At 42.4% G+C, this 23,169-nt stretch overlaps 1 protein-coding gene across 2 annotated transcripts in view; it reads right to left on the bottom strand.

Moving 5' to 3' along the window:
• LOC106582681 (dnaJ homolog subfamily C member 16) overlaps positions 1-23,169 on the bottom strand; it is a 32,969-nt gene that overhangs the window by 2,280 nt on the left and 7,520 nt on the right. For both annotated transcript variants that reach the window (XR_006761433.1, XM_014165977.2), the window contains exons 3-15: positions 21,647-21,713; positions 21,183-21,325; positions 20,634-20,812; positions 20,034-20,218; positions 16,509-16,613; positions 16,263-16,421; positions 15,996-16,126; positions 10,559-10,736; positions 10,277-10,459; positions 9,836-9,912; positions 2,607-2,687; positions 541-630; positions 237-407 (exon numbers count right to left, since the gene is read on the bottom strand). Coding sequence is in view for 1 of the 2 variants with exons in the window: in XM_014165977.2 (XP_014021452.1) it covers positions 237-407; positions 541-630; positions 2,607-2,687; positions 9,836-9,912; positions 10,277-10,459; positions 10,559-10,736; positions 15,996-16,126; positions 16,263-16,421; positions 16,509-16,613; positions 20,034-20,218; positions 20,634-20,812; positions 21,183-21,325; positions 21,647-21,713 (1,749 nt within the window). In the remaining variant the exon portion in view is untranslated. The remainder of the gene's footprint in view (positions 1-236; positions 408-540; positions 631-2,606; positions 2,688-9,835; positions 9,913-10,276; positions 10,460-10,558; positions 10,737-15,995; positions 16,127-16,262; positions 16,422-16,508; positions 16,614-20,033; positions 20,219-20,633; positions 20,813-21,182; positions 21,326-21,646; positions 21,714-23,169) is intronic.

Here is a 23,169-nt window from a genome sequence, read left to right on the forward strand (position 1 = left end):
AGACAGACAAACAGAGAGGGTGTAGCACAAAAATACACTAATCACTAGCGCAAGCATGGTATAATACAATATCGCACAGAATGCGTTTCATTTCTGACACAAAATAAAGTGTTGAGGTTATTTTCTAAAGCAGTACATTTTCTGTAACCTTTATTTATATACGTTTGTCTCACTCATTTATATATTACAAAAAAATCTATTTTGCAAGAGAGGCTAAGCAGTGTATAGCATCTTACCCGGAGAAGGAGAAGACCTCTTTGGCGTACTTCCTGAGCAGAGCATTCTTGGAAGCGTCAGTGAGGACTAGGACCACGTTGATGTGACCAGGTCTCAGCTTGACCAAGTTACTGATGTAGGTGATGTTTGTCAGCTCAGTCACCTCCACAAAGTCCTTCTTAGGAGGACGACTAGCAGGGTGGGGAGAGATGAGAGAAGAGGGCGAATACTCGTTATGTTACTGAAGAGAAATATCCTTGCGCATGCATGCACGCACGCACGCCTCCCCACACTCTCACTCACACACACTTATTTTACTGTTACCTGGAAGTATTGGCTCGACCAGGTGAGTCGTCAGTCTTTGGTGGGTTCTTCGGCTTTGATTTCGGGGGAGGCTTCTCTTCACCCGAGTCACTAGTGATGAAGAAACGGTGAGAGAACAGCTGTATGTCTGTCTGCTATCAGAAGACATATGACTCAGCACTCGACTACCGACACTGACTGAAAAGTCTGAAAAGTTTGAGTTAACTAACATAAAAATATGCAGCATCAGGTGTTTTCCAAATATATTTCAGAAAGACAAATGGGATTCTACACGTTTCTATTGTAAATACTGTCTAAACAAATCCTGATAACAGAATATATGCCGTTGTGGAGCCTTTTGTGGAAGCATACACCAGAGGGGTATACTACAAAGAAGAATGAATGAGTTAGCTATTGATTTTCTGGTTCACAAAAAAAGCTAAACTTGGATATAGTTACAATCAAGTTTGGACACACCTACTCATTCAAGGGTTTTTATTTTTACTATTTTCTACATTGTAGAATAACAGTGACGACATCAAAACTATGAAATAACACATACGGACTCATGTAGTAATCAAAAAGGTGTCAAACAAATCAAAACATATTTTATGTGAGATTCTTCAAAGTATCCACTTTTTGCCTTGAGGACAGCTTTGCACAGGCTTGGCATTCTCTCAACGTGCTTCATGAAGAATGCTTTTCCAACAGTCTTGAAGGAGTTCCCACATATCATGAGCACGTGTATCCTTACCTCTGCGGTCCAACTCATCCCAAACCATCTCAATTGGGTTGAGGGCGTGTGATTGTGGAGGCCAGGTCATCTGATGCATCACTCTCCTTCTTGGTCAAATAGCCCTTACACAACCTGGAGGTGTGTTTTGGATCATTATCCTGTTGAAAAACAAATGATAGTCCCACTAAGCGCAAACTAGATGGGATGGCGTATCGCTTCAGAATGCTGTGTTAGCCATGCTGGTTACGTGTGCCTTGAATCCCAGACAATGTCACCAGCAAGACACCCCACACCATCACACCTCCTACTCCATGCTTCACGGTGGAAACCACACATGCGGAAATCATCCGTTCATCTGCGTCTCACAAAGACACGGCGGTTGGAACCAAAAATCTCAAATTTGGACTCATTGGACCAAATGACAGATTTCCACTGGTCTAATGTCCATTGCTCGTGTTTCTTGGCCCAAGCAAGTCTCTTCTTATTGGTGTCCTTTAGTAGTGGTTTCTTTGCAGCAATTCAACCATGAAGGCCTGATTCATGCAGTCTCCACTGAACAGTTGATGTTGGGATGTGTCTGTTACTTGAACTCTGTGAAGCATTTATTTGGGCTGCAATCTGATGTGCAGTTAACTCTAACGAACGTATCCTCTGCAGCAGAAGTAACTCTGGGTCTTCCTTTCCTGTGGCGGTCCTCATGAGATAGTTTCATCATAGAGCTTGATGGTTTTTGCGACTGCACTTCAAGAAACTTTCAAAGTTCTTGAAATTTTCCGGATTGACTGACCATGTCTTAAAGTAATGACGGACTGTCATTTCTCTGATTATTTGACCTGTTCTTGCCATAATATAGACTTGGTCTTTTACCAAATAGGGCAATCTTCTGTATACCATCCAACCTGATTGGCTAAAACACATTAAGGAAAGAAATTCCACAAATTAACAAGGCACACCTGTTAATTGAAATGCATTCCAGGTGACTACCTAATGGAGCTGGTTGAGAGAATGCCAAGAGTGTGTAAAGCTGTCCTCAAGGCAAAAGGTAGCTACTTTGAAGAATCTTAAATATATTTTGATTTGTTTAACACATGATTCCATGTGTTATTTCATAGTTTTTATTTATTCTACAATGTAGAAAATAGTAAAAATAAAGAAAAACCCTGGAATAAGCAGGTGTGTCCAAACTTTTGTCTGGTACTGTATGTGCTTTTGGTTGTTGAGTCAATTTGACCATGACTATTTCAATCTCATTTTTCATATATATATTTAAATATTTAGGCAAGTTAGCAGGCCTACGGTATGTAAACTAACTTTGAGTCCCAGCCCCAGAGGCGGAGGCTCCCATGCTCACCTGAAGGCCTGGATGATGACAGTACCAAAGAGGATGAACAGAGCAGAAAAGATGAGAGACAGGATGGGCATCATCTCTCGCCTAGAAGATAAACATCAACAAGTATAGATGATACTTACTTTTTTGGTCCACAACACTAACCATGTGAAAAAAAACTATAATTGACAGCCAATGTTTGCCTTTTTTATTTTGGGCTATGGCAGTCAACTGCAAAACATTGTCAGTATTTCTGATTGTCTCCTCAACTCACTCTCTCTCATACTTTTAATTTGCGGCTATGACTAGGGCTGTGGAGGGCATAAAAATGTGTCAGCCAGTTACTATCATGCAAAAGTCTGCCGGACTCACAATTGACCATTAATTAACATAAAAAGGTTTAGCATATCCAGGCCTCCACGCATACAAGCCACTGAGCTGATGTGCGCCTTTGGAACATCTACATTTAAAAGCCTCAAATCAATTTAATATACTGTTCACCATCACAATAAATCCATAATTGATTTTTAGCCAGGTCTAAAGAAACAATATGATATGAAGAAAATGCATTTCAGAAGAACAGAATATGGAGTTGGCCTACTGTATGTTATCTGGCTAAACTCCATGCCATAGCTAAATGAACAAACATACAGCCTAACAAGATACCAGTGCACTCAAAGTACTCAGACCCCTTGACATTTTGTTACGTAACAGCCTTATTTTAAAATGGATTACATGTATTTTTTTCCTCAGCAATCTACACAATACTCCATAATGATGAAGCGAAAACGGGTTATATATTTTTTCAAAGATATAAAAATAAAACAATATTTAAATTGACTTATTTACATAATTATTCAGACCCTTTGCTATGAGACTCGAAATTGAGCTCAGGTACATCCTTGTTTCCATTGATCATCCTTGAGATGTTTCTACAACTTGGAGTCCACCTGTGGTAAATTCAATTGATAAGATATGATTTGGAAAGGCACACACTTGTCTATACAAGGTCCAACAGTTGACAGCGCATGTCAGAGCAACAACCAAGCCATGAGGTTGAAGGAATTGTCCGTAGAGCTCCAAGACAGGATTGTGTCAAAGCACAGATCTGGGGAAGGGTACCAAAACATTTCTGCAGCATTGCAGGTCCCCTAGAACAGTGGCCTCAATCATTTTTAAATGGAAGAAGTTTGGAACCACCAAGACTCTTAATAGAACTGGCTGCCTGAGCAATCGGGGGAGAAAGGCCTTGGTCAGGGAGGTGACCAAGAACCCCATGGTCAATCTCACAGAGCTATGGAGTTCCTCTGTGGAGATGGGAGAATCTTCCAGAAGGACAACCATCTCTGAAGCACTCCACCAAATCAGGCCTTTATTGTAGTGGCCAGGCAGAAGCCATTCCTCAGTAAAAGGCACATTTATTATTTATTTATTCAACCTTTATTTAACCAGGTAGGCTAGTTGAGAACAAGTTCTCATTTACAACTGCGACCTGGCCAAGATAAAGTATAGCAGTTCGACACATACAACACAGAGTTACACATGGAATAAACAAACATACAGTCAATAATACAGTAGAAAAAGTCTATATACAGTGTGTGCAAATGAGGTAAGATAAGGGAGTTAAAGGCAATAAATAGGCCATGGTGGCGAAGTAATTACAATATAGCAATTAAACACTGGAATGGTAGATGTGCAGAAGATGAATGTGCAAGTAGGGATACTGGGGTGCAAAGGTGCAAGATAAATAAATACAGTATGGGGATGAGGTAGGTAGATGGGCTGTTTACAGATGGGCTATGTACAGGTGCAGTGATCTGCTCTGACAGCTGGTGCTTAAAGCTAGTGAGGGAGATATGAGTCTCCAGCTTCAGTGATTTTTTGCAGTTCGTTCTAGTCATTGGCAGCAGAGAACTGGAAGAAAAGACGACAAAAGGAGAAATTGGCTTTGGGGGTGACCAGTGAGATATACCTGCTGGAGCGCGTGCTACAAGTGGGTGCTGCTATGTTGACCAGTGAGCTGAGATAAGGCAGGGCTTCACCTAGCAGAGACTTGTAGATAACCTGTAGCCAGTGGGTTTGGCGACGAGTATGAAGCAAGGGCCAACCAACGAGAGCGTACAGGTCGCAATGGTGGGTAGTGTATGGGGCTTTGGTGACAAAACAGATGGCACTGTGATAGACTGCATGCATCCAATTTGTTGAGTAGAGTTTTTTTTTTATCCGGCCGTGCAAATACTGCCCCCTAGCCCTAACAGGTTAAAACTTGTTTTTCAACCACTTCAAATTTCTTGTTAACCTGTTAGGGCTAGGGGGCAGTATTTACACGGCAGAATAAAAAACGTACCCGATTTAATCTGGTTATTACTCCTGCCCAGAAACTAGAATATGCATATAATTACTGGCTTTGGATAGAAAACACCCTAAAGTTTCTAAAACTGTTTGAATAGTGTCTGTGAGTATAACAGAACTCATATGGCAGGCAACAACCTGAGAAGATTCCTTACAGGAATGGGCCTGTCTGACACGTTCTAGTTCTTCTTGACTCTCTTTATTGAAAACTGAGGATCTTTGCTGTAACGTGACACTTCCTACGGCTCCCATAGGCTCTCAGAACCCGGGAAAAAGCTGAATGATGTAATTCCAGCCCCTGGCTGAAAAACATTAGCGCCTTTGGTTAAGTGGTCTATCAGAGGACAATGAGACTGAGGCGCGTGCACAAGGCGACCCCATGTTTTTATTTTCTCTCTCTTTGTACTAAAAACACAGATTCCCGGTCGGAATATTATCGCTTTTTTACGAGAAAAATTGCATAAAAATTGATTTTAAACAGCGGTTGACATGCTTCGAAGTACGGTAATGGAATATTTAGAATTTTTTTGTCACGAAACGCATCAGGCGCGTCACCCTTCTTTACCCTTTCGGATAGTGTCTTGAATGCACGAACAAAACGCCGCTATTTGGATATAACTATGGATTATTTTGAACCAAACCAACATTTGTTATTGAAGTAGAAGTCCTGGGAGTGCAATCTGACGAAGAACAGCAAAGGTAATAACATTTTTCTTATAGTAAATCTGACTTTGGTGAGTGCTAAACTTGGTGGGTGTCTAAATAGCTAGCCCTGTGATGCCGGGCTATCTACTGAGAATATTGCAAAATGTGCTTTCACCGAAAAGCTATTTTAAAATCGGACATAGCGAGTGCATAGAGGAGTTCTGTATCTATAATTCTTAAAATAATTATGTTTTTTGTGAACGTTTATCGTGAGTAATTTAGTAAATTCACCGGAAGTATGCTAGTTCTGAACGTCACATGCTAATGTAAAAAGCTGTTTTTTGATATAAATATGAACTTGATTGAACAAAACATGCATGTATTGTATAACATAATGTCCTAAGATTGTCATATGATGAAGATCATCAAAGGTTAGTGCTGCATTTAGCTGTGGTTTGGGTTTATGTGACATTATATGCTAGCTTGAAAAATGGGTGTCTGATTATTTCTGGCTGGGTACTCTGCTGACATAATCTAATGTTTTGCTTTCGTTGTAAAGCCTTTTTGAAATCGGACAGTGTGGTTAGATTAACGAGAGTCTTGTCTTTAAAATGGTGTAAAATAGTCATATGTTTGAGAAATTGAAGTAATAGCATTTCTAAGGTATTTGAATAACGCGCCACGGGATTCCACTGGCTGTTACGTAGGTGGGACGAAATCGTCCCACTGGCCCTAGAGAAGTTAACAAACTCTAGTTTTGGCAAGTCGGTTAGAACATCTACTTTGTGCATGATAAGTAATTTTTCCAACAATTATTTACAGACAGATTTCAGTTAATCACAATTCCAGTGGGTCAGAAGTTTAACATACACTAAGTTGACTGTTCCTTAAAACAGCTTGCAAAATTCCAGAAAATTATGTCATGGCTTTAGAAGCTTCTGACAGGCTAATTGACATGATTTGAGTCAATTGGAGGTGTACCTGTGGATGTATTTCAAGGCCTACCTTCAAACTCAGTGCCTCTTTGCTTGACATCATGGGAAAATTAAAAGAAATCAGCCAAGACCTCAGAAAAAAGAATTGTAGACCTCCACAAGTCTGGTTCATACTTGGGAGCAATTTCCAAACACCTGAAGGTATCACGTTCATTTGTACAAACAATAGTACGCAGGTATAAACACCAAGGGACCACGCAGCCGTCATACAGCTCAGGAAGGAGACGAGTTCTGTCTCCTAGAGATGAACATACTTTGGTACGAAAAGTGCAAATCAATCCCAGAACAACAGCAAAGGACCTTGTGAAGATGCTGGTGAAAACAGGTACAAAAGTATCTATATCCACAGTAAAATGAGTCCTATATCGACATAACCTGAAAGGCCGCTCAGCAAGGAAGAAGCCACTGCTCAAAAACCGCCATAAAAAAGCCAGACTACGGTTTGCAACTGCACATGGAGACAAAGAGCTTACTTTTTGGAGAAATGTCCTCTGGTCTGATGAAACAAAAATAGAACAGTTTGGCCATAATGACCATCGTTATGTTTGAAGGAAAAAGGGGGACGCTTGCAAGCCGAAGAACACCATCCCAACCGTGAAGCACGGAGGTGGCAGCATCATGTTGTGGGGGTGCTTTGCTGCAGGAGGGACTGGTGCCCTTCACAAAATAGATGGCTACATGAGGAAGGAAAATTTGGTGGATATATTGAAGCAACATCTCAAGACATCAGTCAGGAAGTTAAAGCTTGGTTGCAAATGGGTCTTCCAAATGGACAATGACCCCAAGCATACTTACAAAATTGTGGCAAATTAGCTTAAGGACAACAAAGTCAAGGTATTGTAGCGGCCATCCCAAAGCCCTGACCTCAATCCTACAGAAAATATGTGGGCAGAACTGAAATTGTGTGTGCGAGCAAGGAGGCCTACAAACCTGACTCAGTTACACCAGCTCTGTTAGGAGGAATGGGCCAAAATTCACCCAACTTATTGTGGGAAGCTTGTGGAAGGCTACCCGAAACATTTGACCCAAGTTAAACAATTTAAAAAGGCAATGCTACCAAATACTAATTGAATGCATATAAACTTCTGACCCACTGGGAATGTGATGAAAGAAATAAAAGCTGAAATAAATCATTCTCTCTACTATTATGCTAGTGAGGTAGGTTTCATCATCTTTTCCAGCACGATTTCTGCTTTTGTGCTGGTGAGTTGCCTCGGCTTCACTTAATGTAGTAGCCACCGAACTGAGGATGGTTGTATAAGAAAACAGTCAATTTTGCAGCAGCGTAGCGGGCCTAGCCATTCACTGTGGGCATGATTCATGTGCCGCCTTTTCCCATGATCTAAGGGTGCTCTCTCAGTGGTTGAATTATGTCTTTTAGATTTGAATCATTTTAATTTGGATTTCTAAGGTTAACCACATTACAATGACTTTAAGATATATATAATATTGTCTTTGTATATATACAGTATCTCACAAAAGTGAGTACACCCCTCACATGTTTGTAAATATTTGAGTATATATTTTCATGTGACAACACTGAAGAAATGACACTTTGCTACAATGTAAAGTAGTGAGTGTACAGCTTGTATAACAGTGTACATTTGCTGTCCCCTCAAAACAACTCAACACACAGACATTAATGTCTAAACCGCTGGCAACAAAAGTGAGTACACCCCTAAGTGAAAATATCCAAATTGGGCCCAAAGTGTCAATATTTTGTGTGGCCACCATCATTTTCCAGCACTGCCTTAACCCTCTTGGGCATGGAGTTCACCAGAGCTTCACAGGTTGCCACTGGAGTCCTCTTCCACTCCTCCATGACGACATCACGGAGCTGGTGGATGTTAGAGACCTTGCACTCCTCCACCTTCCGTTTGAGGATGCCCCACAGATGCTCAATAGGGTTTAGGTCTGGAGACCTGCTTGGCCAGTCCATCACCTTTACCCTCAGCTTCTTTAGCAAGGCAGTGGTCGTCTTGGAGGTGTGTTTGGGGTCATTATCATGTTGGAATACTGCCCTGCGGCCCAGTCTCTGAAGGAAGGGGATCATGCTCTGCTTCAGTATGTCACAGTACATGTTGGCATTCATAGTTCCCTCAATGAACTGTAGATCCCCAGTGCCGGCAGCACTCATGCAGCCCCAGACCATGACACTCCCACCACCATGCTTGACTGTAGGCAAGACACACTTGTCTTTGTACTCCTCACCTGGTTGTCGCCACACACGCTTGACACCATCTGAACCAAATAAGTTTCTTGGTCTCATCAGACCACAGGACATGGTTCCAGTAATCCATGTCCTTAGTCTGCTTGTCTTCAGCAAACTGTTTGCAGGCTTTCTTGTGCATCATCTTTAGAAGAGGCTTCCTTCTGGGATGACAGCCACGCAGACCAATTTGATGCAGTGTGCGGCGTATGGTTTGAGCACTGACAGGCTGACCCCCCACCCCTTCAACCTCTGCAGCAATGCTGGCAGCACTCATACGTCTATTTCCCAAAGACAACCTCTGGATATGACGCTGAGCACGTGCACTCAACTTCTTTGGTCGACCATGGCGAGGCCTGTTCTGAGTGGAACCTGTCCTGTTAAACCGCTGTATGGTCTTGGCCACCGTGCTGCAGCTCAGTTTCAGGGTCTTGGCAATCTTCTTATAGCCCAGGCCATCTTTATGTAGAGCAACAATTCTTTTTTTCAGATCCTCAGAGAGTTCTTTGCCATGAGGTGCCATGTTGAACTTCCAGTGACAAGTCAGTATGAGGGAGTGTGAGAGCGATGACACCAAATTTAACACACCTGCTCCCCATTCACACCTGAGACCTTGTAACACTAACGAGTCACATGACACCGGGGAGGGAAAATGGCTAATTGGGCCCAATTTGGATATTTTCCCTTAGGGGTGTACTCACTTTTGTTGCCAGCGGTTTAGACATTAATGGCTGTGTGTTGAGTTATTTTGAGGGGACAGCAAATTTACACTGTTATACAAGCTGTACACTCACTACTTTACATTGTAGCAAAGTGTAATTTCTTCAGTGTTGTCACATGAAAAGATATACTCAAATATTTACAAAAATGTGAGGGGTGTACTCACTTTTGTGAGATACTGTATATATATTTTTTAATTTCACCAGGCTTTTGGACATTTTCCCGTGACCCCATTTTCATATCAGGCAACCCCACATGGGGTCGCAACCCCTAGTTTTTGGAACCGCTGACCTAACCCAATTGAAAACGGATCAAATACAGAATTATCTTACCAGTTGGAGAAGAGAAGGTCATCATAGATTTGAAGGAAATAATCGTAAGCTGCATTGATCCACTGAATCAGAAACATCTAGAGTTGGGGAAGAAGAGAGAAATTGCTGTTTAGTTCAGGTAGAGTGCCGTCGTAGTTCAGGTAGGTAGGTGCGTGTGTACCAGGTGTGCATGTGTGTGTGACTCACAGGGGTCAGTTTCGTTGTTAAGTTCAGGTAGTGTAGCATCATACAGTTAACTGCCAAAATAATGGAAACACTTGAGTAAAAAAAGGTACACAGTATATTGAAAGCAGGTGCTTCCACATGTGTGGTTCCTGAGTTAATTAAGCAATTACATCCCATCATGCATAAGACACTATGTTGGTGTTTCCTTTATTTTTGCAGTTACCTGTAGCTCAGGTAGGCAGGCGTGTGTGTACCAGGTGTGAGTGAGTGACTCACGGGGGCCAATTCGTTGTTTAGTTCAGGTAGCGTGGCGTCATAGCTCAGGTAGGAGGGGTCTCTCTGCAGGAGCTCCAGCTGCTCGTGGAGGCGGGTCTTATCATCGTCACTGCCGTTCCATCCACCAATCACAGACCGGTACACAGCCTTACCTCCCGGGCTCCGCCTCTCCAGTATCACCACCTGTCATGGTGCAATCAAACACGAGCGCATAATGTGATACACGTTATTGCCCATTTGTGTGGGTGTGCATTGTAAGCAAAGCATGCGTTTATTACTAACCTGTGCGAACAGTGGGGCCTGGTTGTGGAGCAAGGCCTGACACAGTGGTTGTTGCTGTCTCTGGTAGACGTATGTGAAGCGCAGGACGTCTTTAGTGTTGGACGAGGCGAAGGTCAGGAAGGCCTGGTTACCAGGGACAAACCCTGGCTCCTCACCAGTGATCAGCAGCACACAGTACCTGAGTGAGTGAGAGAGAAAAGAAAAAAGATTAACTTTATTTTCCTTAAGGATCAGAAACATGTCTTTCTGCTTTGTTCCAATAACCACACAAGCATAACACTTATAACTCAGAATGCATACCAATACAATACTTAATTCTTAGGATTATCCCGACGAAGATAAAGTATATCCGAGAGTCTTTATTGCAGTCACACTGCAAAGATAAGATCTCACAACACGTATAGAAGTGTTGAACATCTCAGGAACCCCATAAACGTTATATAGAAATCTTCTGAAATGTGCAGTGCACAGTGAGACTGCAATAAAAACGACCTTGGACAGAGGCAAGCTCTGTCCACATTAGCATACCACTTAGAATTAAGAATACATGCCCAAAACATGACTTCATTCTCAGTCAGGCCTGGGCAAAGGATGGCCCTTGGGCCGTATACGGCCCGCGACCTGATTCAATACGGCCCACGGAATCCTGCTCAGATCAAAGAATTTGCAATAGTAATGTTTTGAAAAAAAGTATTTGTTATTCAAATTAAAAGCCCAATGAATACTCGCATTTGTGTAATGATTTAACTCCAATGGCTTGTGGGACATTTATTTTGAAGGCACGTATAAATAACAACTGAACGAGGACCGACAGGCTGACACACACACGTCACAGTTACAAAGAGTAGCTAGCTAGAAATTGTGCAAAATGAGCTTTTTCAAAGGAAAGGAAAGTAGACAATGAATGTAGGGTGTTCCAGCAAGAGCAGACATTGAAATAGTTCTTTATTGAGGTATCAGGGAAAGCTGTGTTCTTAGTGTGCAAAGAGAGCATCACTGTCTTGAAAGACTACAACTTGTCCCGACACTTCCAGACGAAGCATGCAGAGAAATATAGGAATATGTCTTCTGAGCAGAGGGCAAGCACATCGATAGAGTTGCTTTCTCATTTGCAAAAGCAGCAAGGACATTTTACAAAACTGCATTCAGCAAACGGAGTTGCGAGAGCTAGCTATGTACTGTCCCACAACATTTCTAAACATAGCAAGCCATTCTGAGGGTGAATTCATTAAAGAATGTTTAATTGACTCTGCATGAATACTTTGCCCCGACAAGAAAGAGTTTTTTGAAAACGTTTCCCTGTCAAGAAGAACAGTGACACGGCGTGTTGAGGACGTCGCAGAGAATATGGAACAGTTCCAAAAGCTCATCAATAAGCTAAAGGACCCTGGGATGAAACACCTCCCTCTGCAACTGGATCCTGGACTTCCTGACAGGCCGCCCCAAGGTGGTAAGGGTAGGTAACAACACATCCGCCACGCTGATTCTCAACACGGGGGCCCCTCAGGGGTGCGTGCTCAGTCTCTTCCTGTACTCCCTGTTCACTCATGACTCCAACACCATCATTAAGTTTGCCGATGTCAACAGTGGTAGGCCTGATCACAGACAACGACGAGACAGCCTATAGGGAGGTGGTCAGAGACCTGGCCGTGTGGTGCCAAGACAACAACCTCTTCCTCAACATGATCAAGACAAAAGGAGATGATTGTGGACGACAGGAAAAAGAAGACCGAGCACACCTCAATTCTCATCAATGGGGCTGTAGTGGAGCAGGTTGAGAGCTTCAAGTTCCTTGGTGTCCACATCACCAACAAACCAAGCACACCAAGACAGTCGTGAAGAGGGCACGACAAAACCTATTCCCCCTCAGGAGACTGAAAAGATTTGGCATGGGTCCTCAGATCCTCAAAAGGTTCTACAGCTGCACCATCGAAAGCATCATGACTGGTTGCACCACTGCCTGGTATGGCAACTGCTCGGCCTCCGGCCACAAAGCACTACAGAGGGTAGTGCGTACGGCCCAGTACATCACTGGGGCAAAGCTTCCTGCCATCCAAGACCTCTATACCAGGCGGTGTCAGAGGAAGGACCAAAAATTGTCAGACTCCAGCCACCCTAGTCATAGACTGTTCTCTCTGCTACCGCACAGCAAGCGATACCGGAGCGCCAAGTCTAGGTCCAAGAGGCTTCTAAACAGCTTCTACCCCCAAGCCATAAGACTCCTGAGCATCTAATCAAATGGCTACCCAGACTATTTGCATTGCACCCCCCCTTTACACCACTGCTACTCTAACATCTATGCAGTCACTTTAATAACTCTACCTACATGTACATATTACCTCAATTACCTCGACTAACCGGTGCCCCCGCACATCGATTCTGTACCGGTACCCCCCTGTATATAGTATCGCTATTGTTATTTTACTGCTGCTCTTTAATTACTTGTTACTTTCATTTCTTATTTGTACTGCATTGTTGGTTAGAGCTCATAAGTAAGCATTTCACTGCAAGGTCTACACCTGTTGTATTCGGCACAAGTGACTAATAAAATTAGATTTGAACAGTTGAAAGACGAGGTAAAGGATTTGACCTATTTCTCCTTGGCCCTGGACGAGAGCAGTGAGGCACGTGACACGGCGCAGTTGTTGATATTCTTACGAGACAGAACCCCAGACTGAAATTACAGAGGAGTTTGCTTCGGTGTAGTCAATGAAGAGCACAACCACAGGGAAAGATTTATTGGAGGAGGTTAATGAGTGTGTGGCAAAGCTGGGACTGAGTTTTGAAAAGTTATCCAGTGTGACCACTGATGGGTGCCCAAACCTTGACAGGAAAAAGACATTGGCCTTTTGAAAAGGATACAAGATCAAGTACCAGAGCTGAACCCAGATTAGAAAATGATTTTCCTGCATTGCATTATTCATCAGGAGGTGCTCTGTAAATGTGTTCTGAAAATGAGCCATGTGGATACAGTCACTAAACTGGTAAACTTAATAAGAGCAAAATCTTTAAACTACAGGCAGTTTGTCTCACTGTTGGAAGAGAGTCGGGTCATGCAGATCTCCCTACCACGCAAACGAGAGATGGCGGAGAAAGGGAAAGGTGCTTAAAAAGGGTGTGGGACCTGAAGTCGGAGATTTCCTTTCTTTTGCAAAAAATTGCCCTCAACTGCAAGATAAAGAAAGGTTGGCTGATTTTGCCTTCACCGTGGACATCATGGCCCTCATGAATGAACTGAATTCCAAACTACAAGGGAAGGGCCTTTTTGCACATCAGATGTACAGCCTTGTCAAAGCCTTCAGGGGAAAATTACTCCTCCTGACCCACCAAGTAGAAGCCAACAATCTCACCCAGCTTCCGACACTACTAGTCTGTTCGCTATCAAAATGACCAGCGGGAGAAATATACATCGCTGCTGCATGCTTTGAACGTTCAGTTTTCCCGTCGTTTTGAGTTTTTCAAGTATTGGAAAATGACATGCTGTTGGTTATCTCTCACCAATATGGAACACGCTCCCATTGGCCTGCAACTTGAGCTTATCGCTCTTCAGTCTGATGCAATGATTGGATAACTATTCAAAACAATGTCACTGACGATGTTCTATGCATCTCTCGATGAACAAAACTTTGTAAAGATTAGGAGTCATGCTCAGAACATGTTTGTACTGTTTGGGTTAACCTATGTATGTGAACAGACATTTTCAGTGATGAAATATAACCAGTCAAGGCACAGATCCTCTCTTACTGACTCTCACCTCTCAGCAATCCTGCACATAGCGACGAAACTATACGATGACTTCACTGCTCTAGTCAACGCCTATCAGACTTTTCCCTCCGTGTAGTTCATTGCATGTTTAATAATGAAAATACCTACCAAAAGAAAATATGGATGTGGTTTATTTCTGTGATGTTAAAGTAAAATAAGTGGCATATCTGGACGTGATTTACAGAAGAGATATCTGTCAAAGTCAAACACAATGTATAATCCTGTTATATGATTCTGGCCCACGATGGCAAAAATATATTCGAATGTGGCCCTCCATGGAAAATAATTGCCCAGGCCTGTTCTAAGTGGTACTAGTGTGGATATTAAAGCCCAGTGCAGACAAAAACGTGATTTTCTTTGGAGATTTTCTTTCTTAAGTTTATTAGGTACACTCAGAGTACCGGGTAGGACCTCTCTTTTCCTCCAGAACAGCCTGAATTATTCAGGGCATGGATTCTACATGGTGTGGCGTTCAAATGTTGCTCAATTGTTATCAAGGGACCGAACGTATGCCACGGAAACATTCCCCACAACATTACACCATTGACACCAGGCTGGATGGGGCCATGGCCTCATGCTTCTTACACCAAATCCTGACTCTGCCATCAGCATTACGCAACAGGAAGCAGGATTTGTCCAACCAAGCAATGTTTTTCCACTCCTCAATTGACCAGGTTGGTGATCGCGTGCCCACTGGAGACGCTTCTTGTTTTTAGCTGATAGGAGAGGAACCCAGTGTGGTCGTCTGCTGCATTAGCCCATCCCTGACAAGGACTGACGCGTTATGCGTTCCAAGATGCCGTTCTGCACATCACTGTTGTACTACGCAGTTATTTTCCTGTTTGTGGCTCGCCTGTTAGCTTGCACGATTCTTGCCATTCTCCTTCGACCTCTCATCAACAAGCTGTTTTTGCCCACAGGACTGCCGGTGACTGGATGTTTTTTTTTTTTTTTTCCGCATCATTCTTGGTAAACCCTGTACACCGTCGTGCGTGAAAAGCCCAGGAGGACGGCCGTTTCTGAGATACTACATCTGGTGCGCCTGGCACCGACGATCATACACGCTCAAAGTCCCTTAGGGCACTCGTTTTGCCCATTCTAACATTCAATCGAACAGTAACTGAATGCCTCGATGCCAGTCTGCCTGCTTTATACAGCAAGCCACGGCCATGTGACTCACTGTTTCTAGGAGGGAACCATTTGTGAACAGGGAGGTGGTGTACCTAATAAACTATATTTTATTGTATATTTCCACAGTGAGGTTGTAATAATACTGTTGAAAATGATGATAATACCCTTTCAGTGTGAGAGCTGTTTGTAAAGACATCCTGAAATTTCACCGTTTTGAAGGGATGGAGTTTTGGCCAGCCTGGTAACATCACCAGGTGGTAAGTTAATTAATAGACCAATAAGAAAGAGTTCCAAACCTTTCTGTGAATAACAACTAGTTTTCAGTTTCCCCCTCCCCACTCAGACTACTCCCAGATAGTCTTCGCAAAATTCTTGGTTGAGAAATTGCGCTTTGCTAAGATGCTATTTTAGTTTATTTTTGACCATTTTAATAGAAATCACAGTAAGGTACTAAATTGTTATCCAGAAATGATTTGATATGGAGATAGAAACGGCTGCATTGGACCTTTAAGATCAGAGGCCGGATTTAGTTGGTTCTTACTTCCTGCGTCGGTGGAACTGCTTGATGGGGCAGAGCTCATCGAACAGATGCTGGTTGACCAACCGAGGGACACACAGGTACTTGTTGTTGGACACAAACTCCTCCATGATCTGTCTCTTCATCCCTTTAGCCTGGAGGAGGGGAGCAATGATCAGGTATTCAACTGGCAGTCTTGTGGTTCTGACCCATTGATCTCTGACACCAAAACAGAATAAGTCATCTAGATCCAGCGCATGCAACTATTTTAATACTGGTCCATGAGTTCACCTGTATAATATCAGCAGGTTGCTCAGTGTTCTCCTTGAACAGCAGCATTGTGGGAGCATAGCTGTTGATGTTGAACTGATGCAGTAGTCTGGATGTCTCTGTCAGGCCCTGGTCCACGTAACCAAACCGCACATAGTCCTTAAAGGCAAACGCTGTGAGCTGGAGAGAGGGAGAGAGAAGGGTAAGCTGTTGGACTGATAACTAGATAGATAACCATTTCCCACAGACACACTCATTGTGTGATACCTTGTAGAGCAGGGGCACTGCAGGCACTTGGTCAAACAGCAACACACTGGGATTGTTCTCAACATGCCAGCTGCCCAGGAAGGACACATAGTTCTTATCTGTTACCTGACAAAGAAAAATAAAACAAGATCAATGGAACAACTGATTAAGTTCAGGAGAGATTAAAATGCTTTATATATTCATACAGTGCCTTGGGAAAGTATTCAGACCCCTTGACTTTTGCCACACTAACGCTACAGCCTTGTTATAAAATGTATTAAATAAATAAAAATTCTCAATCTACAGACAATACCCCATAACGACAAAGCGAGAAACTAAAATACCTTATTTACATAAGTATTCAGACCCTTTGCTATGAGACTAAAAATTGAGCTCAGGTGCATCCTGTTTGCATTCTTGAGATGTTTCTAAAACTTGATTGAAGTCCACCTGTGGTAAATTCAATTGATTGGACATGATTTGAAAACGCACACATCTGTCTATATAAGGTCCAACAGTTGGCAGTGCATGTCTGAGCAAACACCAAGCCAAGGTCGAAGGAATTGTCCGTAGAGCTTCCAGACAGGACTGTGTCGAGGCACAGATCTGGGGAAGGGTACCAAAACATTTCTGCAGCATTGAAGGTCCCCAAGAACGCAGTGGCCTCCATCATTATTAAATGGAAGAAGTTTGGCACCACCAAGACTCTTCCTAGAGCTGGCCACAGGGCCAAACTGAGCAATCAGGGGAGAAGGGCCTTGGTCAGGGAGGTGACTGACAGAGCTCCAAAGTTCCTCTGTGGAGATGTGAGAACCTTCAAGAAGGACAAACATCTCTGCAGCACTCCACCAATCAGGCCTTTATGGTCAAATGGCCAGACTGAAGCCACTCCTCAGTAAAAGGCACATGACAGCCCGCTTGGAGTTTGCCAAAATGCACCTTAAGACTCGCAGACCATCAGAAACAAGATGCCAAGCGTCACGTCTGGAGGAAATCTGGCACCATCCCTACGGTGAAGCATGGTGGTGTCAGCATCATACTGTGGGGATGTTTTTCCAAAGTCAGGGACTGTGAGACTCGTCAGGATCGAGGGAAAGAACAGAGCAAAGTACAGACATCCTTGATGAAAACCTGTTCCAGAACGCTCAGAACCTCAGACTGGAGCAAAAGTTCACCTTCCAACAGGACAGCGACCCTAAGCACACAGCCAAGAAAACGGAGGAGTGGCTTCGGGATAAGTCTCTGAATGTCCTTGAGTGGCCCAGCCAGAGCCCGGACTTGAATCCGATCAAACATCTCTGGAGAGACCTGAAAATAGCTGTGCAGCAATGCTCCCCATCCAACCTGACAGACCTTGAGAGGATCTGCAGAGAAAATTGGAAGAAACTCCCCAAATACAGATGTGCCAAGCCTGTAGCGTTATACCCAAGAAGACTTGAGGCTGTAATCGCTGCCAAAGGTGCTTCAACAAAGAACCGAGTAAAGGGTCTGAATACTTATGTAAATGTGATATTTTAGTTTAAAATGTTTAATACATTTGCAAAAATATCTAAACCTGTTTTAACTTTGTCATTATCGTGTATTGTGTGTAGATTGATGAAGGGAAAAAAACTAATTAATCCATTTTAGAATAAGGCTGTAACGTAACAAATTGCGGAAAAAGTCAAGGGGTCCGAATACTTTGCGAAAGCATTGTATTTTATGACATGCAGTGCAAAAAAGGAAACCTACAATACGTATTACAGATACTGCGTAATTGTAGCAATTATACACAATATATCAATAATATAAACAATATATCACTTTGGAATGAAAAACACTGTAGCTTATTAAAGTGCAACTGTGCCACTTTTCAACCTCATATTCATTATATCCAGCACCAAACCAGTGTCTACAAGATGGTGCATATACACTACCGTTCAAAAGTTTGGGGTCACTTAGAAATGTCCTTGTTTTTGAAAGAAAATCACATTTTTTGTCCATTCAAATAAAAAATGTTTAATCAGAAATACAGTGTAGACATGGTTAATGTTGTAAATGACTATTGTAGCTGGAAACGGTAGATTTTTTATGGAATATCTACATAGGCATACAGAGGCCCATTATCAGCAACCATCACTTCTGTGTTCCAATGGCACATTGTGTTAGCTAATCCAAGTTTATCATTATAAAAGGCTAATTGATCATTAGAAAACCGTCAGCTATGTTAGCACAGCTGAAAACTGTTGTTCTAATTAAAGAAGCAATAAAACTGGCCTTCCTTAGACTAGTTGAGTATCTGGAGCATCAGAATTTGTGGGTTCGATTACAGGCTCAAAAATGGCCAGAAACAAGGTACTTTCTTCTGAAACTCAGTCTATTCTTGTTCTGAGAAATGAAGGCTATTCCATGCGAGAAATTGCCAAGAAACTGAAGAGCTCGTACAACGCTGTGTACTACTCCCATCACAGAACAGCGCAAACTGGCTCTAACCAGAATAGAAAGAGGAGTGGGAGGCCCCGGTGCACAACTGAGCAAGAGGACAAGTACATTAGAGTGACTAATTTGAGAAACGGACACAAGTCCTCAACTGGCAGCTTCATTAAATAGTACCCGCAAAACACCAGTCTCAACGTAAACAGTGAAGAGGCGACTCCGGGATGCTGGCCTTCTATGTAGTCTTATGTAGATATTCCATAAAATAAATAAAAATCTGCCGTTTCCAGCTACAATAGTCATTTACAACATTAAATGTCTACACTGTATTTCTGATCAATTTTATGCCATTTTAAGGGACAATTTCTTTTAGCTTTTCTTTCAAAAACATTTCTAAGTGACGCCAAACTTTTGAACTGTATAGTAATAACACATTTTTATGTGTTATGTAGAAAAAAAGGTTATACTCGATGACATCGTCAAAAGTTACATAAAAAAAATGTATTTTCAAAACACTGAGATTCCCAGTGACATGGGGAGCAAGGAAATACCATCCCTCTTGCTAGAAAAACTCATTGCAGGTTCTGAAAATATTTCTTACTTTTAACCTTACCCTGTGATGTCACAGAGAAGCATTTTTTAGGACCTTATCTTTTAACACAGAGCAAAGAAACATATGTAGACATTGGTTTGGTGCTGAAGATAATGAATAAGGTTGAAAAGTGGCGGAGTTGCCCTTTAAGCTATTATTTTGGACATGTTTGCCTCGGAGGCAGCAGGTCCACTACAAACTGTCTGAGGAATTTGACTATTTATTACAATGGTGCTGATTAACTGAACACAATAGGTGACAATAAAACATTGGAAGCCAGTCATTTTCAATGGAGGGAAGTGAAATGGGCAGGAGACTGTTGGGCGATTCGAAAATGGCCGAAAGAATGTGAAGGGGGCGGGACCTAAGTTGGGGAAAAATGAATTCTCAGCGATATTGCGTCAAGATTGACCAATCAAAGCCTACTATAGCTTCCAGCCTCTACTGGATTGGCTGTTGATACCTAGCACGCTCGCTAGCACCCATTATTACTATAAATCATACTGGATACGTTGCAATATTGATAACAGCAGGCCTACCTTTTCCACCAGCCTCTGAGGCAGCAGGTCTTCTACAAACTGTCGCAGGTGTTCTCTGACCACGGAGTAGTGGAACACGGTCACTCTACCATTGACCACACCCAGGATGGATGGCGTGTGATGGACACCCAGCTGGTTGGCTAGGCGACGCTCGTAACCAATGTCAACAATGCCGATACCCACACCTGAGTGATGGAGACCATTCATTAGGTTGTTACATACCAGTGGACAGCAGAGGGAAGCAAAGAGACAGTTGTATTAAACAGATTACAATGTACTATATGTTTTGATTCATCCGAGTCACCACTGACTAATAGGTTTGAGCCCATTTCCCCTGTTGTTCTCTTGTCAATGGTTAATTTCTCCACCTGTTACAAAACACATCAGTGAATGAATTTAAAAATCTTCAAATCAGGATTCGACCCCAACGGATTCTTAGTGAAAGACGTACTGCATCCCAAATGGCACCCTTTTCCTACAGAGTCCACTACTTATGACCATAGCCCTAGTGTACCTGGTCAGAAGTAGTGCAGTATATAGGGAATAAGGTGCCATTTGGGACACAGCCATGGACTTCCTGGATGTCAGCCGACTTCATACCCAGTGGCTCTAGCTCTTGTACTGTCTCCCTCCAGACTGGCTCGATGTGAACGCAGGCGAAGCACCACTCGGAGGTGATCTTGATCAGGTAGGGCCGCTTGAAGCTGTCGGGCAGCACCTTACTGTTGAACCCTGCGTGGTCGAGCAGGTACTTGCTGTCTGAGAAGTCCCGGCCTGACCTGGGGGAAGAGAAGATTTAGCCACTCTTGGAGGACAATGGAAGTTGATTAAAGATGCTTCTTTAGTACTAAACCCAATGTATTTCTTGCATGTAGCCTTCGTCAGGGTTTCCCTAGACAGAAAAATAAAGGAGGCTTTGATACTGTATCTTTCAAAATGGCCTCAGGGACCAATCAATTCAGGGACAACTCAAAGTGGGACTACATTTACGTTTTGGTCATTCAGCAGATGCTCTTATCCAGAGCGACAGTGGAATTAAGGTATGTAAAACCAACACATATCACAGTCATTGCAAGGGATACAAGACAACATGATATGATTGGCAAATGAGTTGCAAAAATTGCGTGGTATCTTTTCCTTTGCACTGACCTAGGGAAATTGAAGAATGACTCGTCGAAATAGAAGCTGTTGTGGAAGTGTCGGTTGAAGCCCTGCTGGTGCTGACCCTGCTTGTTCTCCTCCATCTGACCGTAGCGGTCATAGTTAGCACGCCGCTCTACATTCCCCAGGATCTGAGGGAGGGATCCAATCAAACTTTATTATGAACTCCTCTCCTCCTCCTGACTGGAGAGTTTAAATAGAGCAATGTTCTACAATTCAGATCCTTGGAGACCCATAGGGTCAGGATGTGCTGCATTTACACAACACTTCAGCACCAGAATCATCAAGCTCTTGATTAGTTGAGCCAGGGGTTAGATTTGTGCTGTGTCAATCTGTAGTGCACACACCCAGTGCATGCGATGTAGCCATGTTAGATGAATAAACATGACTCTAACATCTAAATATTTAAGATTTTTGTCCGCATGTGTGTCTGGTAAGGGAAACTAGTTTACCTCATAAGATTTAGTGATCTTGATGAACATATCTTCAGCCCCAGGATCATTGTTCTTGTCTGGGTGCCTTGAATACAGAGCAAAGAGACACTTAAAAAACACCCCTACCAGTAGAAATCCACTTTTTCGAGCTGAAAGAAAACAGCCAGAGCTTAACCACGATGTTGAACAGCGATTTAATTCAATAAGTCATTGTTTTAGTCAAAGTATGATATTTTTAGGCTTGCAAATCCATGCAAATCCATGGGAATCCGGTGACTTTTCCTATGATATGACATACATATTATTTTCGGCCTAATTTGTTTAAAGGCTGGGTTTTATTTGAATGTACTACCCACAAGCATGGCATTGTTTATTAATCAAAAACAGCTGCAAAGTTATTCCTCTTAGCGAATGAGATGAGCCAGACAGCCTTGCACCAATTGGATATGTGTAAATTCACTTTTGTTTTGAAAGTCTGTATAAAGAAAACGCATAACCTACATGCATACATACAACCAGTCAAAAGTTTGGACACACCTACTAATTCAAGAGAGTTTTTCCTTTATTTTACTTTTTTCGACATTGTATAATAGTGAAGACATCAAAACTATGAAATAACACATGGAATCATGTAGTAAGCAAAAAAATATAAATAAAAATGTTAAAACTAATTAAAATATATTTTATATTTGAGATTCTTCAAAGTAAAACACCCGTTGCCTTGATGACAGCTTTGCACACTCTTGGCATTCTCTCAACCAGCTTCATGGAGGTAGTCATCTGGAATGCATTTTAATTAACAGGTGTGCCTTGTTAAATTCATTTGTGGAATTTCTTTCCTTCTTAATGTGTTTGTGCCAATCAGTTGTGTTGTAACAAGGTAAGGGTGGTATACAGAAGATAGTATGTACTTGGTATTTTACCAAGTAGGGCTATGGCAAGAACAGATCAAACAAGCAAAGAGAAATAACAGTCCATTACCTTAAGACATGAAGATCAGTCAACCAGGAACACTTCAAGAACTTTGAACGTTTTTTAAAGTGCATTTGCAAAAACCATCAAGCACTATGATGAAACTGGCTCTCCTGAGGACTGCCACAGGAAAGAAAGGAGTTACCTCTGCTGCAGAGGATAAGTTCATCATAGTTACCAGCCTCAGAAATTACAGCCCAAATAAATGCTTCAGAGTTCAAGTAACAGACACATCTCGACAACTGTTCAGAAGAGACTGCGTGAATCAGGCCTTCATGGTCAAATTGCTGCAAAGAAACCACTACTAAAGGACACCAATAAAAAGGGATTTGCATGGGCCAAGAAAAAAGAGCAATGGACTTTAGACCAGTGGAAATCCTAGAGATGAATGTACTATGGTGAGAAAAGTGAAAATCAATCCCAGAACAACAGCAAAGGACCTTGTGAAGATGCTGAGGAAACAGGTACAAAAGTATCTATATCCACAGTAAAATGAGTCCTATAATCGACATAACCTGAAAGGCCGCTCAGCAAGGAAGAAACCACTGGTCCAAAAACCACCTTAAAAA

Source organism: Salmo salar, chromosome ssa22 (assembly GCF_905237065.1).
Source record: "Salmo salar chromosome ssa22, Ssal_v3.1, whole genome shotgun sequence".
Taxonomy (NCBI): Eukaryota; Metazoa; Chordata; class Actinopteri; order Salmoniformes; family Salmonidae; genus Salmo; species Salmo salar.